The sequence below is a fragment of the Bos taurus genome, chromosome 8 (assembly GCF_002263795.3).
Source record: "Bos taurus isolate L1 Dominette 01449 registration number 42190680 breed Hereford chromosome 8, ARS-UCD2.0, whole genome shotgun sequence".
NCBI classification, from domain to species: domain Eukaryota; kingdom Metazoa; phylum Chordata; class Mammalia; order Artiodactyla; family Bovidae; genus Bos; species Bos taurus.
This window is the reverse complement of record NC_037335.1, coordinates 11,615,199-11,634,525: the sequence shown is the minus strand read 5'-3', so window position 1 is coordinate 11,634,525 and position 19,327 is coordinate 11,615,199. Positions and strand designations below refer to the sequence as shown.

Below are 19,327 nucleotides of genomic sequence, written 5' to 3'. Positions count from 1 at the left end.
CCCTCAATTAAACAGTAGAGGCATCACCCTAAAAAGAGATGGGAAGAGATGGTGGGGAGGGGAAAGCTGCAAACTACGCCCAGAGATAAGATTGGTTTCTGTGATCTAGAGGTGGTCGCTGAACCTCTTACTGATCTGGTACTGAATTTCTAACATCTATTGAAATGAAACAAATGGTTTTAGAGAAGGCGAACCCTTTCTTAAACGGAAACCTAAGAGAAATTTCTCCCATGTGTTTTCATGGAGAGGGTGACACGGGGTGTAGTGAACACTGGAACGCAACAACAGGTCACGACAAATATGCTAATGAAGATCAGACAGTCATCTGTTACAAGATCCATGCTGACAGCTGATGACCTTGACAAGTCAGTGGAAGTGAACAGGCAGACAAAAAATGCTGATCTGATGTGGATCCAAGAATCAAGCTCTCCAGCAGTCTTAATTTACTGTCAGAGAAATGGGAGGACTGCATGTCCATTTGGGCAAACCATGCGTATTATCTCCTGCTACCAGGAGCTTTCTGAATGAAACAGCAGAGCATTTGGGGTCATATTCTTGGTGATACAGTATCATGAGTTAGGACTTTGAACTTTGGAGTTAAACTCAGCTTTGGTTCCTGGTTCTGCCATTTACAGCCTGTGTTCCATGGAAAAGTTATTTAATCTTCTTGAGCCACTATTGCCTCATCTGTACATGAGGATAATAATAATGTTTGTCTCAGAAGGTCGGGATAAAGGATTAGATATTGAAATAATGCATTGAAAAAGTATAGCCCATAGCGCTGGGCACACAGCTCGTGGTCTGTGGTAGGAGATGAGGGGAAATTACTATTTTAACAGGACTAATGTAGAATGTTGAGGGTCTATGGCCAGTTGAAGGCAGATGCATAGGAGGGGCACTTTGGCAATTTGCTGAGCCTTAGGAGCCTCTTAATTAAGAACCATAATCAGGACTTCCCCAGTGGTCCAGTGATTTAAGTCTCCATGCTTCCAATGCAGGGGGCATGGGTTTCATCCGTGGTCAGGGAACTAAGATCCTACATGCCACACAGTGCCGCCAAATAATTGAGGGAAAAAAAAAAAAAGAACTATAACCCAGAGAGAGGAGTACTTATAACCAAGACTAGAATCCTTTTCAGAAAACAGTCCCTTCGGTAGAACAGCAGATTGGTTCATGGTCCCTAGTAAACAGCAGCATCATTTGGAAAGTCAGACCATGAGCCTGCAGGCTGCAGTGTCAGCAGAGGGCTTGGAGTGTTTTAAGTGAAATCCCCATTATTTATGCAGTTGCTGCTAAAGGTATTAGTTTCATCAGAAAATACTGACATCTGTTGCTTGTTCTTAAAATGCCCATTAGGTCGTGACAAAGAAAAAGTAAAGCATATTAAACAGTATCTTCAGGTTGTAGGAATGTTTCGGGACTTCAGTGACTCCTCTCAAGACCCAGACTTTGCCCAGGTATGGGAGCACCTCTCATTGAACACGTTTCCTCTTCCTCAAGCCTGTGGTTTTAATTGTGAAAGTTTTTCTTAGGGGGGTGTACTTGTAGGAAATTAGTCACTGCCAAGTTATCACAAAAAAACAGGGTGTTAAAGGCTGAAAAAATAAAAAAGATAAGGAATTGCAGACATAACAAAGTAACATAACTTCCCCCGTTCTTCCTGGCCATTAAGCTGAGTGTCTCCTTTTTTGATTTATTCCTCTTACTTAGACAACCCTTGGATAAGAAGTTTAGAAGGACTGGATCTATTTAAAGGCTGATAAGCTCATCAGAATTATAGATGGGAAAGAAATGAAAGTGCAAGCCAATCAACTAAGTGTGAGCCAATCTGTTCAGATTTATCCACTGCTTATCTTTACTCATTGTCTAGGGTGCAAACTAAACCCACATTTTTCTCTACAGCCAAGATCGGAGGGTAAACCAGATGTGGGACTATTATTTCCTTTCCTATTATTAATACACTGAGCGAAGGAAATACTCCATCAGACTAGGGCCCATTTCTTGGCATTGATGACTTAATGACAACATCCCCCCAAGTCATCTTAGAAAAATTACAATGGTTTATCTGTCGTTTCAGTAGGAAACACATCTCAGACTAACTTAAGCAATAGAAAGGATGTATGAGCTACGTTATAAAGAGGGCCAGGTGGAAGACCACAGCAGCCTAGTGCCCACCCTGGTCTTTCTGAGAGTGGGCAAGGCTTCTGCCTGTCTCATGCTACCAAAGTGCTCATCTGGCTCTCTGGAAATTCCCTTCAGTGTTAAAAAGGGACCCTGACTTTCTTGGTTTTGAATGTGGTAGTTTGGTTTGTTAGTTTTTATTGTTGTGATGTAAATTCTCTGGCACAGCTGTGTTTTTTTCTTTGTGGGTATAATGCCAGTTCTATGGTTCCTTTTCTTCTGGGTGGACAGGTTGTGGAATTAGACTTGAAAACAGTAGTGCCTTGCTGCAGCGGACCCAAAAGGCCTCAGGACAAAGTTGCCGTGTCTGATATGAAAAAGGACTTTGAGAGCTGCCTGGGGGCCAAGGTAGGGAGCTGGGAGAGGTGGGTGGAGACCCTCCCCATGCCTGGCTTCTTCATGCACAGGCTTCTTTTCACACCTCTCGATGATGAATCTTCCTGAAGCCTAGTACTGAAGGCCTTTCCTCTCCAAACTGAACCTCTTGGTGCCTCCTCCCACCTTAGCTAAGAGCTGAGCAGCTTCCTTACAGCCCTCTATTGCCTATAAACACACTCAACCCTCCTTTTCATTTTTTCTAACTCTCCTTTTCCAAAGCATATCCACTCTTCACGTGACTCTCACCACAGCGTTCACTCTGCTTGAACAAGCTATTCTGGCCACTAATTTTGTTCATGACACCCTTGCCTACATGCCCTTCCTCACCAGCATGCCCCAGTCTCTCAGCTCCTCCACAGCATGACCTCAGATCTCATAGCACAATGTCATCTCTCCCTCATTTGAACGTTCTGGCATCAGTCTAAACCCCTGTGATGGCGTTTCATATCCTTTAACTTCATTGTTGGTACTTTATATTATTTGCACGTCTGATTCTTTTACTAGACTCTTAAGTTTGAGGATAGGATTTATGTTGCAGTCACCTTTGTATCCCACACAGTGCCCAGCAGAGCATCTTGTACACAGCAGATTTTCAGTGAACATTTCCCAAATGAATGATTAAGATTTGTGATGGGTTTTATCCATGGGACATCAGCATTTTACCAAATGTTCAGCTGCACTGTGTTCACCTCATTGCTCATGCTTGAATCTGGCCAAAAGGGCACTTTTTCTAAATTTCCTTATGGTTAGTGTCTGTGCCCTCTGTTGCCATTAAATCTGTACTAATTTGCTCTAGTTAGACTAACTTTAAGCTAAATTTGTAGTTTTAGCATTTCAGTATTTAAAGTGGGAAGGAGGTAATTGTTAATAATTTCAAAGCAAAATAAGATTCAGAAATCATGACTCCCTTTTATAAAGATTTTAAAAGAGGAAAGGGAACTTTCATTTTTCTGTAGCATTTCAGAGTTTACGAGCTGAGATGTTTATGTTTTAAGAATTATAATTACCAAAGTGCTTCTTCTCCTTCCAAAGTGAAAACTTTTGACCATATATATTTTTTTTCTTTTTTTCTTCCTATAGCAAGGATTTAAAGGATTCCAGGTTGCTCCAGACCATCATAATGACCATAAGACATTTATCTATAATAACAGCAAGTTCACCCTTGCTCATGGTTCTGTGGTAATCGCTGCCATTACTAGCTGCACAAACACCAGTAATCCATCTGTGATGTTAGGGGCAGGTAAGTGCATCTGATGGTCATGTGGACGTGTGGGTGGGAATTTCCAAGACATAACCCAAGGGCTTAATTAACTTCTATGTATGGGGCTTCCCTGGTGATTCAGAATGCAAAGAATCTACCTGCAGTACAGGAGACCCAGATTTGATCCTTGGGTTGGTAAGATCCCCTGGAGAAGGGAATGGCAACCCACTCCAGTATTCTTGCTGCAGAGTCCTATGGACAGAGGAGCCTGGTGGGTTACAGTCCATGGGGTCACAAAGAGTCGGACATGACTGAGTGACTAACACTTTGACTTCATAGTTACCTGAACCTTATCCTTCCCAGATGCACAGACTAATTGGCCTAGAAATGTTTATTCAATAAATAGTGCCCAATACAAAATATTTAAAGTAGTATAGTCTTTAGAATTAACACAGAAAATAAGGAAAAGAGAGGAAAGAAAGATGAATTTCTGGTAAAGCCTAGAATCTTGTGTCAGATTTTAGAAAAAGGAAAAAATGTTTTCATGCCACAGATTGTTCTTCATAAAATCCCTTTTTATATGGTGGCATTTAGTCTTAGATACCTTGTCAAGTGCATCTGAATTAGCACACAGGGCACTTGGTTGATACAACTTATCTGCCTATTATGCAGTTCTGGTTATTTAATGTTTACATGCAGAGTTTCATTAATGTAAGGTCCCTTTAGTTTCCAAATTTTAAAACATCCCGAAGAGTTCCTCTTGTGTCCACACACAAATAGTTCTTTCTTTATGAAGTAGACAAGTGCATAAGGAAAACTTTCTTTGTCCAAGAATTCGTCTTTTGCCCCCTAAGCTTTGGACAAACAAGTTTCCTTAAAATAAGACCGCAGCTTGTCTGTAGCTTCTTGTCTCTTAATACCCACACTCCTTATTTCTTTCCTACTTCCACGAGATGTCCTAAGGCAGAGCACCCAAGTGTCCCTGTAGTACACTTGGATTTGCCAGAATCAAGTGACCCAGCAGCCCTTGATCTTCCACTTTAAGAAATATCTGAGAGCAAGATTTTTAACATCTAGGTGGACTGTACTCCTCACCAACTAGTAGGCAATTCGTATACTTTAAGAAGGGGCCCTGCCAATTATTTTTTATCTAAATATAATTAGAAAGATTGCTTTCCCTCCAGAAATTAAAAACTCACACTATAATATAATCATTAATTATTTATCTCTTTAAAAAACAAAAAGCACTTCTCTTTTTATGTCATTCACGTCCATGGCTCATTTTGAGCTTACTGAACAAACGTGAATGACTTTGCGCTAGTGAGCATTTGGTTTCTATCGTTTAGTCTCTCAGTCGTGTTCGACTCTTTGCAACCCCATAGACCACAGCACGTCAGGCTTTGGTTTCTATTAGGCAGCAAAAATGGCAGAAAGCACCAGCAAGAGAGGGGTCCTGTCAGGTGGTGCAGGAAGTGCAGAGCAGAGTCAGTGTTTCCTGAACTGTCTGTGGCACCTGGAGCGGGCAGCCCGCGACCATGTCTGTGTTTACCATTTCACAGGCTTGTTAGCGAAGAAGGCTGTGGATGCAGGCCTGAGCGTGAAGCCTTACATCAAAACTAGCCTGTCTCCTGGCAGTGGTGTGGTCACCTACTACCTGCGGGAAAGCGGAGTCATGCCTTACCTGTCTCAGCTTGGGTGAGGGAGAAGTCTCTTACACCATTGCTTTTGTTGCGTTGTATTCCACAGATACCTTGCCCAGTCACCTTGAAATGGATGTAAGCTTATCTGATGGTATCTAATTGCATAGTCTTTCGTCAGTGCAGACTTAAACCCTTGCTTTCCAACAGACAGGGCCCCTGTACAGTTGTGCTGGTTGTTCATCAGACAAGGGTGTCTGTGAAGAGAGCATGGGCTGATATCAAGCCCGTGCTCCACTGTGGCACTGCCCTCCCAGGGGAGGGGGCAGCTTTTTCAGTTGCATGAAGGTGTGCTGTGGGCTAATATTGGATCTGCCACAGAGAGTCTGCCCTCTGTATACTTTAATTAAAAAATAATTATTTCACATGCCTAGAAATGTTGTGATTCACTGAAGTCAATTATTTGTTTCCAAATACAGTTTCTCCTAGTAACCCACTATTACTAATTTAGTTGACATAGATCTTTATCACGTACCTCATAAAAGTTGGAAGTCCCTGGGAGTATATAATAAGAGTAGTGAATAAAGATATCAGATATCTGATTTTGACTTTTAAAAATTACAGATCATTTAGGTAGTCTCCTCATAATTTACTTATAAATTTAAAAAGTGAATTACTTATAAAAGCAAATTATATGGACTAGAATAGAGAGACCAGACGGAGAAGGCAATGGCAACCCACTCCAGTACTCTTTCCTGGCAAATCCCATGGACAGAGGGGCCTGGTGGGCTGCAGTCCATGGGGTCACTAGGAGTCGGACACGACTGAGTGACTTCACTTTCACTTTTCACTTTCATGAATTGGAGAAGGAAATGGCAACCCACTCCAGTGTTCTTGCCTGGAGAATCCCAGGGACGGGGGAGCCTGGTGGGCTGCCAGGCACCAGCAGGCGGGCCCACTGAGAGTCATTCTGCATCCCGTGCTTCTCTCCCGCACCAGGTTTGACGTGGTGGGCTATGGCTGCATGACCTGCATCGGCAACAGCGGGCCCTTACCGGAAGCTGTGGTAGAAGCCATCGTACAGGTAATTACAGGGCAGCCTGTGGGTCTTTCTTTTTCATATGATGTGTGATGAAGTGTTGCTAATTTTAAAGAAAGTTCAGGGAAGCATGGGGTGCAGTTAAGAGAATGGTCTTTAGAGTTGACTTAAACTTATTAACTATATACCTTTGAGCAAGTTCATGAACCTCTTTGTGCCTCAGTTTTCACAACTGTAAACGGGAAGTGATAATAGTATATGTTTCAGAAAGCTGCGAGCATTCTGGTGACAGTGGACACAAAGGACTTAGTGTGGTGCCTGGCCGGCGCGTGCCCCACACATGTGAAGGAATCATTTGTTCCTGTTGTCTGCAGGCTGGTTCCAAGTCAGACAGCTGAACATAAACTCATCGGCTTGATTTTTGTCCCATAAATTCTATAGTATTGAAAAATACTGTTTGGTCCGCTTGCACTGATTTGGAATCCCTGTCAGCCAGTGTGGCTGCCTCTAACTGTCAACCTGTCATCTTCCCCACCTGTTCTCGGGCCCCCGGCTGCAGAATAACTAGGATGCTGCCTTCTGACCCACCTGGTATTCGCTCCTGAGCAGAAATCATCCAGTGCATCTCTCTGCTGCTTTTGACCCAGCATGTCTCCCCCAGGCTCACCCTATGGTCTCCCTCTCCGGGGAGAAGCCCAAGTGCAGGGGAAGCCTAAAGGGCTCCTTGACTTAAAGGAGGACTTCAGCAGATGGGTCTAGGAAGCCCAGGCCGTCTGTTGTCTCTGCGACCTGTTTCCCCCTTGCCTCACACAGGGGGACCTCGTAGCTGTTGGAGTACTGTCTGGGAACAGGAACTTTGAAGGGCGAGTCCACCCCAATACCCGGGCCAACTATTTAGCCTCTCCGCCCTTAGTAATAGCCTATGCGATTGCTGGGACCATCAGGATCGACTTTGAGAAAGAGCCACTAGGTAAGATCTGATTTGTGGGGTTACAGTATTTTTCCCCCCAATGAATTTGAAAACATTACTGGAAAAAAGTTATTGCTTTCCTTAATAAATAATGAAGCCTAGAACCTCCAAAGATCAGAGGAGAAAGAAGGGTCTTTGCTTCCTTCCCCAGCACACAGCTAAGACATAACTGAAACAGCTAAACAAGAATTTACTAAAGGGGAAGGGGCAAACAGGGAAAGAAACACCTAGAGTAGTGGAGGTCTTGCCATTCTGGCCTCTGCTTCAGTCCCTCCCTTTCCAGTTCCTGCTTCAATCTCATGATAGCCTGGTTTTAATGTCTCTGCTGTAGGAACACGTCCAGAGTATGCAGTGTCTCAAAGCTTGGGGGACGTGATGCTTTTTTCCTTTCCCCTGGCCTCCTGGTGTGCCCTCCTCAGTCCATGCTATGCAGATTAGATTAATATGAAAACGGTGCCCTGGAATTTACTTTAAGGAAATCATAGCTTTAGACATGCAGCTGATCCTCATTACATATGTATTCCATATTTTCAAATTTGACTACTCTTTGAAGTGGATTTTCACCCCCAAAATCAGTGCTCATCACAGTCCCGTGGTCACTCACAGACATGCACGAGGTGGTGAAATCCCTGAGTCACTCACCGTGCCTGCTCTCAGCTGAGGTCAAGCAAGGTGACACTCTGTCTTTTTATTTCAGGTCTCATACTGCAAACAAGTGTCCTGTTTGTGCTCTGGATAGCATCATGTTTTTCATAGTTTTGTGCTTTTTTTTGGTGGTTTTACTGTTTAAAATGACCTGAGAGTAGGGCTAAAGTGCTATGGAGTATTCCTGAGCTCAGGAAGGCTATGACAGGCCTCATGTTGGGCTCCCGAGTTCAGTGTGAATGCATCAACAGTATGTACACAGAAACACATGAGACAGCGTTACGTATTGATCAGTTGACAACAGTGCTGTGGATAAACACCCCTGGGAGCCTAACCTGTGTGTTTCTTGCAGGCAGTGGCTGAGTGTTTTCTAAGTGTGCAGAGAATTTACTGAACGTAACTGCCCTGAGCAATGAGACTGGGCTGACTGCCTGTGACCATGAAAATTGGATATGAGATGAAGTTCATCTCACTAATAAACATTTTCTCCCCAGGTGTCAATGCCAAGGGACAGCAAGTATTTCTGAAAGATATCTGGCCGACCAGAGATGAGATCCAGGCAGTGGAACGTCAGTACGTGATCCCTGGGATGTTTAAGGAGGTCTACCAGAAAATAGAGGTGAGGTCCCCGCCCCAGTGTCATGGGGAGGTCACTCCTCTGCGTCTTCTCTGCCAACCTTGAGGCTAGTGCTGGTGTCAACTAGACAAAGTAGCATTTCTTCAGATAACTGGGAAAGTGGGACAGTCATTTTGCTCCTACAACTCAGGTTCTTCCAGACCCCCCTCTCCCCAGATGTTCCCAGATTTGGACACATGAGCAGCAGGCTCAGGAGGCATGGACTCGGCATGGATGTGGCTCCTGGCTAGCTCTGCATGGCTCCCCTCTTCCTCTGACAGCCCGGGGTGAGCATGAGCTGTGGTTGAGGAGCTCGATATCACTATAATGTGTCACTGAGGGGCCACATGGCTGAACGCACCTCTCAGATTTATTTGCCTGCTTCAAAGAGTAATACAAATAAAAGCCACTCGGTTGGAAGGACCAAACTATCAAGCTGCTGAAATTAAAAAAAAAAAAAAAACTTGCTGTGCATTTTACAAACAGAGGGGGAATGTATGGGGCTCCATATCACTTTCCGAGACTCGAATGTTACCCTTTTCCCTGGTTTCTGTGTTAGGCTGACCCCAGGGCTTCTGGCTGGGGCTGGTGGCTTGAAATATGAGGGCAGACTGGGGAGCAGATTCAAATGGGAGTCACACTCACGCACTGTGAATCCCACAAGCTGCTCATTGGGAAATGGTTGAAGGGAGTTTGGTGGATACTGGGTTGAATGCATTTCTCCAGAGGCTGAGTTAATGACGTGGAGCAAATTCAAGCCAATTGGAACGCCTACTGGCCGACACTTACTATCTAATGTTCCTGTGACCAGAAGTCTACCTCCCCAAATCTTCAGAGCATCAATAATTTCTCCTCGGGTACAACCTGGATTGTTATTTCATAAATTATATGGTTAGTTACCTGTTGCTCTGCAACACATTACTCCTAAACTTAGTGAATTAAAACAGCAAACATTTTTTATCTGTTTCTGTGGGTCAGAAGTGGAGGTGCGGCTTAACAGGGAGTGTCTGCCTTCACAAGGCTTCATTCCAGGTGTCGTCTGAGGCTGTGGCCTCACCTGATGATTCGACTGGGGAGGGGCCAGTTCTTAGACCGCTCATGTGGTCACTGGCAGGATACAGGACCTCGAATGCTGTGGGTGAAGGCCTCAGCTTCTCACTGACTGTCAGCGAGAGGCCCCCTCAGGGCCTTACTGGTGGGTCTCTTCACAGCATGGTGACTGGCTTCCAGCAGAGCCAGCAAGAGCAAGTAAGAGGTTGAAGAGACAGAAGGCAGTCTCTGTAACCTAATCCTGGAAATGAGTCACTAGGCTCAGCCCTCACTCAGCAGGAAGGGTTCATTTACAGGTAGGGTTCCCAGGAGGCAGGTCCATGGGGTCATTTTAGAGATGGCCTGTCACAGGGTATGTGTATTTTTAAATTACTTAGCATGGTGTTATCTTTGTATAGACATGTTGTGTGACCATTTAGACTAAGAATTGGTCTAACTATACTCTTAGCTTGAATATTATGTTCACATGTTAAGTCTTCCTCAGGATGAACTGTGGTTAGATCTGCCTCTCCTTTTTTTCTTTCTCCCCAAGACTGTGAATGAGAGCTGGAATGCCTTAGCAGCCCCGTCAGATAAGCTATATTGCTGGAATCCCAAATCTACATACATTAAATCACCACCATTCTTTGAAGACCTGGTAGGACTTTTTTTTTTTTAACAAAATGAGTTCTTCAAAAAGTTTCTTGGTTTGTAAAATCTACTTGATTAACCAGTACCCTCGCTTTGACTACCTACTTTGTTGAAATCTTTACAAACCTGAGCAGATAACACTGAGGAGAGCTTGAGGAAGCTGGGTTATTTGGCTGGAGTGGGCCTGTGGTTTGTCTGTCTAGGGCTTCCACGTGGCTGTGCAGAGACCCCTGGAGATCAAGTGTCACTGGGATAGAGACTCAGTAACGTCTGAGGGGGACTGTCCAGGAGAACAGGCTCCAGGACCTGCCGTACTTCAGCCTTACACCCTTACAAACAAGGGACGTCTTCTCTGAAACTGATGATCAGGAGTCTGTGCTCTCCCAGTGGGAGGAGGGGATGAGAGGATGTGAGTAGAAGGCAGGACTCCTGCCGTACCCAGCATTTGGGACCTTCTCTGGATGTGGAGGAAGAATGTCATCTGCAGTATCATCCCTTTTGTTTTTGAGGGGATAGTGCCAATACTTCCCCTCCTTCAAGGATGAGATATGAATATTTTGCATAAATTCACTTGCTTTACTAAACACCCCTGATAAACCCAATAAAACTAGAATTCTCTATGTGTTGATGTGGGGCTATCATCAGGGTCAGATCCGTGGACCACTACTGTTGAGGCTCCCCTGGTGATGCGTTGGAGAAAAGCCAGGCAAACACTGACTTCCTGTGTTCTTTGCTAGACTTTGGATCTTCAGCCCCCTAAGTCTATTGTGGATGCCTATGTGCTATTAAACTTGGGAGATTCAGTAACAACAGACCACATCTCTCCAGCTGGAAACATCGCAAGAAACAGCCCTGCTGCTCGCTACTTAACTAACAGAGGGTAAGTAATGGGGTGGGGGGAGGCCTGAAGACAAAAGGGACAGCATGAGGTCGTTAGTCCTCTTTTCATGAGGTCTGTTTGGAGGCAGACTCCAGTTTTTCACTGAACCCTGGAGCCTGAAAACCAATCACTCTGTTTGTAGCTTTGAAGCTACTAGAGAATCCACCAGGACATGAACCTCAGCACATGGAGACCTTCTTTTTGAGCAAGTCTACTTATTAGACTCGGCTATCATCCCTGCCACCAGCTTGGCTGATCATTTATGTACAAGGCTCTTCCCCTGTGTGGTCTGGTTATACTTGAAGCACTTGGCAGGGGTTTAACCAGAAATGTATTTACATTTCCTGGTTGAGAGACATATGTTGTGTTTTAGTTTACTGTTTATTTTGGCTGCGCTGGGTCTTTGTTACAGCCCATGGACTCTCTAGTTGTGGCGTGTGGGCTCTGGAGCGCACAGGCTCAGTAGTTGTGGCATATGGGCTTGGTTGCAGTACGTAGGATCTTAGTTCCCTTACTGGGGATTGAACCCAGGACCCCAGCATTGAAAGCACAGAGTCTTATCCACTGGACCACCAAGGAAGTCCCAAGAGACATGTTCTTTACGGAGAACAGCTTTGAGGATTTGCAATTTACACATCCATTCAGCAATCCTTCAGTCATATACCTATTTTAACAGGTATTACACTCATATTGACTTCCCTAGTGGCTCAGACAGTAAAGCGTCTGTCTACAATGCAGGAGACCCGGGTTCAATCCCTGGGTTGGGAAGATCCCCTGGAGAAGGAAATGGCAATCCACTCCAGTACTCTTGCCTGGAAAATCCCATGGACAGAGGAGCCTGGTAAGCTACAGTCCATGGGGTCGCAAAGAGTCAGACATGACTGAGCAACTTCACTTTCACTTTCACACTAATATTATATACTGCTATTTAACAAACCCTGAGTCAAGAAGATCCCCTGGAGAAGGACATGGCAACGCACTCCAGTATTCTTGCCTGGAGAGTCCCCATGGACAGAGGAGCCTGGCAGGCTATAGTCCACGGGGTCGTGAAGAGTCAGACACTAAACCACCACAACAGTGCACCAATATCAGTCAGTGTCCCTCCCAGATCTGACTCCTTGAGATTCGTCTGGGGAGATGAACATTCCTGGCCCTATCCCCACTTGCTGAGTCACCTTCTTCAGAGTCAGGGCCCAGACCCAATATGAGAAACAGAATTGAAGCTTTTTTTTCTTTTTTCCCAGTGGGAGAGGACAGCTACCTTGCCCCTCCTCTCACTTGCTGGGCGAGTAACCCATTCTCTTCACAACTTTCCCCTTCTCTCACGCGCATTCAGTCTCTGCCTTTTCCTAGTGCATCCCATGGGACAGTCTGTTCATTCAGACCGAGATATGCGTGTTGTGAGTTTAAGAAGACAGCCCAGATCTAACGGAGGTGAACGCACAGTGGTCTGTGTCGAGATTTTTCTTTAACTTGGGGCAACTACTTTTTAAAATGCATGGCAACTGCCCATACACAGATAGCGGGTTGGTCAAAAAGTTCACTCAGGGCTGTCTACTGTTAAGATGGTATGGAAAAAGCCAAACAAACTTTTTGGCAAACGTCATACATACGAGATTTTAACATTTATTTGTTTTATTGTTTGGCTGGGCCGGGTCTTAGTTGCAGCACGTGGGATCTAGGGCCCCAGCAGGGATGGGACCCGGGCGCACTGCACTGGAAGCCTGGTGTCTTAGCCCCTGGGCCGCCTAAGGGAAGTCCTCATATTATGAGCTTTTACTTATTTATTTATTTTTTAACAATGTTAAGCATCTTTTCATGTACGTATTGGCCATCTGTATGTTTTCTTTTTTTTTAACAAATGTATTTATTTTAATTAGAGGCTCACTACTTTACAATATTGTATTGGTTTTGCCATACATCAACATGAAACCACCACGTGTGTACACGTGTTTCCAATCCTGAACCCCCTTCCCACTTCCCTCCCCATACCATCCCTATTATGAGCTTTTAAAGGGATGATTCTGTCTTGAGTGGGAGATGCAAGTCCATCAGCAAATAGAAAAGGGCAGATGTTCAAGGTGGGTCGGTGATTCCTGCTCTTCCCCCTCACCCACACTGCTCGGGACACGCTGCCCACCACCTTGTTCCCTGAATGTTCAGACAAGGCCAAGTACCCCTCTGCCTGAGAGCCTTCGGGTGAGCTCACCTTTTTCTCCTCTTGGATGCTTTTCCCCAAGATACCCTCTTAACAAACTCCCACGCCAAGTTCAAGTCTTCCTCCATAAGGTCATGCCCACCGTACTGTTTCTTGCCCTGGCCTACTTTTTCTTAGGTATTAACCACAATCTAGTAACACTTGTGTAGGGTGCTCTTTTAAAAAAACGTCTCTGTCTCTACCTTCTAGGATGTAAGCCCTGCAAAAGCAGGGATTTGCTGTATCCCAGGCACCTGACGGCTCCTGGCATGCAGTTGGTGCTCAGTGAAAAGTTGTTGAATGAATGAATGGGAAAGGCTTCTAAGGACAGAGAAACTAGAGAAACAGAGTTGAGGCTGGAAGAAGAAAACTAGGAAGAGAGAAGTAACCAACACCTTTTTTGATTGGTGGTTATTGATAGTCTTTAGAGAATAGCATGAAACGAAATATACCTTTCCCGAAAAATACATATCCACATTTGGACATAATTTCAGGGGTTCATAGACACACTTACCTACTCCTGAAGCCCATGCGTAGATTCTCAGTCTTCAGAATTGAGCTAATGAATAAATCATCAACACACATGGCTTCTAGCATTTTAAGAAACAGCCCAGTGAACTGGTCACTGTTCATTGTTAAGATGTTGTTCCTGACATCTCAAAACATCCTTTCGTTCGGACCCACAGACCAGACTTTTCTTTGATTTTAGGACCAGCCGTTCTTGTTCTGCTCCTTCGTCCCTGCCCTGCTTTTGATCTTAAAACAATACTAAGTCATGTTGCCAGTTACGTGTTTTTTAATTGCATTGAGTTCCTGGACAAATTTGAACTTACTTCTGTTTAATTTATAGAATGTATTTTATGTGTCCCCCACTCTTGGCTCCACCAAACTGACCTACCCGGAGTATTCCCTTTGCTTCCTTTTTTTTCCCACCCATTTTTAACATTTTACTTTTAATGAAGCTTTATAGGCTACCTTACTGAATAAATAAAATACTCCTATTAAAGTTCCTCCCGCTTGCTCTACCCAGACTTATAAGACTGTAGGTTGCTGCTGGGAGGCTATAGGTTCACCATTGCACCTGCTGCCTCTCATCGTGCCCTCGGTCGAAGCTATGGTTTGAAACAGTGTTTCCACATTGGAGAACAAGACTTAGTAGACTTACAGAAACACCTAGGTTTGTGATTTTTACCCCCTTTCATGGTGTAAGCCAGGTTTCATCTCTCAGTTCCCTAAACCAGCTTCTCTCCTGCTTTCGTTATCAGCCTGACTCCTCGAGAATTCAACTCCTACGGCTCCCGCCGAGGGAATGATGCCATCATGGCACGGGGGACATTTGCCAACATCCGCTTATTAAACAAATTCTTGAACAAGCAGGCACCGCAGACTATCCACCTGCCTTCTGGTGAAATTGTGAGTATGATGTCTGTGCTCCCGCTAGAGCCAGCATTTCTCGGGCTCTGGGCGCTTCAGTGCTTGCACTGCCACTTCCCCTTGGGTCTTATTTTTTCCCACACCTCATCCTACCTCCTGCTTTACATAACCCCTCTTGCCAAGTGTCCCATATATGTAGAGTTCATCCCTAAAGAAGAGTCCCTTTAAACTGAGAGGCCTTTTCCTACTTAGAGATTTCTGCTTCATGCTTTAACTAAATCTAGTTTCTTAAGGGTTGAGCTTAAAAAGCCTCCGATTGAGGTTTCATCAGTTCAGAATACTTGAAGGGGAAATTCCAGGTTAAGGTGGAGGATATTTCCTAAGAAGTGCTGTTTTATGACTTCAGTAACATTTAATCAATCATACCTTAGGGAAGGAAGGATACAGAGGACTGTGCAGGCCTGCTTGGGTCCCAGTAGGAACCCCGTGGAGTTGGTTTATTAGAGCTGGAATTGTCTGTTCACAGAGGGCAGGCATGGGGAGAGGTGGGAAAGCCTGCCCTTGGAGTCAGACAAGCCTGGGTTCAAGTCCCAGCTCCACCTCAGACCAGCAGTGGAGCCTTCTTCAGCAATCTGTCTACCTCTCTGAGCTTCACTTTTCTTACTTGCAAAGTAAAATAATATCTGCTTTTTAAGGTTCTGGGTGGCATGCATGCTTCAGTCACTTAGTCAACTCTGCAACCCCATGGACTATAGCCTGCCAGGCTGCTCTGTCCATGGGAATTCCCAGGCAAGAATCCTGGAATGGGTTACCATTTCCTACTCCAGGGCACCTTCCCAACCCAGGGGTCAAACCCACATCTCTTGTGCCTCCTGCCTTGGCAGGCGGGTTCTTTACCAGTGCGCCACCTGGGAAGCCCATCCCGCACAGAGCGAGTGCCCAGGACGTGTTTGTTCAGGGCCCAGCAGGGACAACAGACGAGTAAATGAAAAGGATACAAACGCGTGGTGAAGTCCCCAGGAGACCAAGGAGGGACTTGCAGTTAATAGACTTTGAGGGCCTCCGGGATGCCAGCTGTCATGGTGGGATCCCTCATTGACAGCCCTACCGTGCACAGAACTCCTAGTCAGATGGTTAGTGCCTCAGCTTAAATAAGGAGACAGCATCAGAGATGAAGAGACATTGGAGTCCAGGCCTTGAACTTGAAAGACAGACCTAGACAAGAAACAGAGGAATAAAGAGAAAAACAGATAATGCACACAGTAGAAGAAAACTAAGAAAAACAATTATTTCGTCAGAGTGATAAGAGATGATTTTCTGTTGGTATAATCAGAAGACAAGAAGGAGCTCTTTAAAAAAAAAAAAAAGTCCCTAAAAAATTTCACAGGAAAAGTTGACTAGTTGAGAAAATCTTCCAGAAGGTAGAAAGACAAAGGGGAAATTAGGAAATGTAAGAAAAATCAAAGCCTGAACCGAGGAGGACCAGCATCTGACTGAATAAAGATGCTAAAGAGAACAGATAGAATCTGAGAGGAAATTGTTAAGAGTTAACACAAGAAATTCTTCAAGTGCAAAATCTGAGATTCCAGATCAAAAGGTCCACTGACCACACCCAGCCACATGATTAATACTCACTCCAGGTCACATCACTGTGAAATTAAGAACAGCAGAGGTAAGGAGAAGATCTAGAAACTTCGGAGAGGGGGAAAAAAGCTTACGTGCACTCTTCTGGGGATCAGACGCACTCAGGGCAACCCAGGGACTTAGACTGAGGAAGATTGTTGGCACTCTAAAGTCTGTATCCCTCATACGACCAGCCAAGTGAGGGTAAAGTAACAACACAATCAGATATTCAAAAGCTTTAAAAATAATCTGTCAGCCCCAGTCTCAGAAAGCTACTTGGTAATTGTGTTCCACCAAAACGAGAGAATAAACCAAATATAGGGGAAGATGTAGGATCCAGGAAAAGGAAATGCAGGGAATCACCAGGATGCTGGGGAAGGAAGTCTCCTCTGTCACATGAACACGCCTCAGAGAGTCAGCGCTCCACACAGGAATGAGGGCGTAGGGAGTGACACCGCGTGAAAAAGACTTTTAAAGTAAATTGCCTGACAGATGTGAATGTCTCCAGAAAAGACTTATGTCGATACTTTAGGTAGTATATTCGTTAGTTAATTGGTAGGGACACAGAAACAGGTGAACACCTGTGCACACACACATACAAATTTATTATTTCCAGTAGGAAAAAAATTTTTTTCAATTGCCAAGAAAAGGAAATCTGAGTCCATTATGTGGCTCAGCTATAAATAGCATGTACGTCATCAAAACATATGGCCAAAAAAAAAAAAAAAAGACAGTGATATTAGAAGGCCCTGGAGAGGAGAGGTTGGGAGGGGGAGGGCCCTACAAGAGAGGTAGTTGAAAGAACTAAATCCTCTAAGTAGGAATTTAATGGATAATAAAAAAAAGGAGAAATGAACTGACCGATTATATACTTAGGGATCCAGAGGTGAGATATCAGAAGAAACCACTAACTTTATGCTTTCTTTAGAAGAGAGGGAGAGTGCAGGGAGCCGATGCTTTATAAGCTGCTTGCTACTCTCAGTTTGACGCACACAAGAGAAAAGCCAGGAGCCCGGAATTCAAACCTGCCGAGTCCACACAGCTGGGTTCCACAACCCAGCCGCTCTGCCTTGGGATTGTCAGCTCTGTGGTGGTTTTGAAAGCACTTTAAGACACACACTCCCACATTCTTAATATCCAAACTAGTAATAGATACCTCTGAAAATATCAGGTAGGTTGTTTCTTTCCTGGTCTTCGAAAGCATCCAGGCTTTTTGGTTAGACAGAGCAGGCTTTTACTCTGTTTTTTGTGTTTTTTTCCAGCTGTTTCTATATTTGTGAGTTCTGTTCAGCTGAAGACAGACAGAACCCTACTTAGATTTAGGCAGTGCCGTGTGACATTAACCACAGTCTCCATCCTTTTACCACAATAGTAATTTGTGAAAGCCTACTTGAGAGTTTGATTATATACCTTTGTAGAGCTCCTTTCAAATCAAACACTCCCTCTTTGGACTCTTTGGAGGGGTCTTATTTTCTGACTTAAGTAGTGACAAAAAAAAAATGTTTCATTACTCACCATCAATGATATCACCCGTCTTTGTGAAGCCTCAGCTCAGCAGAATGTTCAGAGTTCCTATAAGAAACAAACGAATCTGTTAAAGCTGTTTCTCATACATACTAAGAGATTCCTTATCCCTTTCTTGTCCTTTATTGATTGGTGCTTCATCAGTGTTTCTACTATCGTTTCCTTGACCTCCACGTAGGAGGGTGATGAATAAAAGTCTGCATTTTTGTAATTTCCAAACACGTGACCTTTTTTTGTGTTTGGCCACCCTTCACAACTGACCATCACCAAGTCTCTGGTACAGAATCAAAACCCAGATTTAGGTGGGATTATCTGCTTTTGCTTTAAAATATTTTAATCAATAGAAGAGTTAAACAAAAAAAAAAAAACTGATCTAATTTCCTTTTTCCCCCTGATGCCCTAGGATTTGAATGTTTTTCTAAAATTAGGACAATAAGGCATTTCACTTAAGAGTATAAAATTCAATTTGACAGAGGTAAGTATTAATAGATGGCATTAACTGGAAATTTGTAGACCAGGCAACTGATTGGTTGAGTGTGCCATTGAATTTACACTGGCTTGGCCGACTGCAGACACTCCTGCATGGCCCCCCAGGACTCACTGGCCTCTGTCTACACGCTGTGCCTTTACTCTGTCAGTAAAACCTTCCTCCTCTCCTCCTCAGCTTGACGTGTTCGACGCCGCTGAGCGGTACCAGCAGGCGGGCCTCCCCCTCATCGTCCTGGCGGGCAAAGAGTACGGCTCGGGCAGCTCCCGAGACTGGGCCGCCAAGGGCCCTTTCCTCCTGGTGAGTAGGACACAGAGACAGCCCTGCAGGCAGCTGCCCCCCTAAACCAGAAGGGAAGCTGGGAGCGAGGCTTTACTTTCCAAGAAGATGCTGTGGGAGAGCAAAGCAAGCTCGGGGAGGCATGGACTGTTTTCTCACCTCTCGCTTGGTAGATCGGGGCTTCCCTCACTGAGTGAAGTAGAGTCACCCGGTTCCCCACCATCGAATGTTGCTACCCTGAGAGCCATGGATCTTTGGGTGTGTCTGTACAGCAGTTGAGGGGAGGATCTTGAAGTCTATGAAATTACATCCAGAAGTGTGGGATGTATGTCTTTTTTTTTTAATGGGGAAAGTTTCATGGTTTTCATAATGCTCTCAGGTTAGCACCTGAAGCTTATCTAAGGCCCTTGTCCCAGGTCAGTGTGAGGAGTAAGCTGCGGCTACTGCCTTGTCTGTTAGGTTCACAGAAGGGAAAACATCAGGAGCCTGAAAGTGAAAGTCTCTCAGTCATGTCTGACTCTTGCAACCCCATGAACTATACAGTCCATGGCATTTCTCCAGGCCAGAATGCTGGAGTGGGTAGCCGTTTCCTTCTCCAGGGGATCTTCCCAACCCA

The 19,327-nt window shown here is 44.7% G+C and overlaps 1 protein-coding gene across 3 annotated transcripts in view; it reads left to right on the top strand.

Moving 5' to 3' along the window:
• The window catches only part of ACO1 (aconitase 1), a 62,940-nt gene that overhangs the window by 40,005 nt on the left and 3,608 nt on the right, over nt 1-19,327 (top strand). For all 3 annotated transcript variants that reach the window (XM_024995652.2, XM_005209852.5, NM_001075591.1), the window contains 11 exon segments: nt 1,357-1,457; nt 2,413-2,529; nt 3,640-3,799; nt 5,320-5,455; nt 6,397-6,481; nt 7,250-7,406; nt 8,546-8,670; nt 10,250-10,354; nt 11,085-11,227; nt 14,690-14,837; nt 18,610-18,732. In XM_024995652.2, the coding sequence (XP_024851420.1) occupies nt 1,357-1,457; nt 2,413-2,529; nt 3,640-3,799; nt 5,320-5,455; nt 6,397-6,481; nt 7,250-7,406; nt 8,546-8,670; nt 10,250-10,354; nt 11,085-11,227; nt 14,690-14,837; nt 18,610-18,732 (1,400 nt within the window).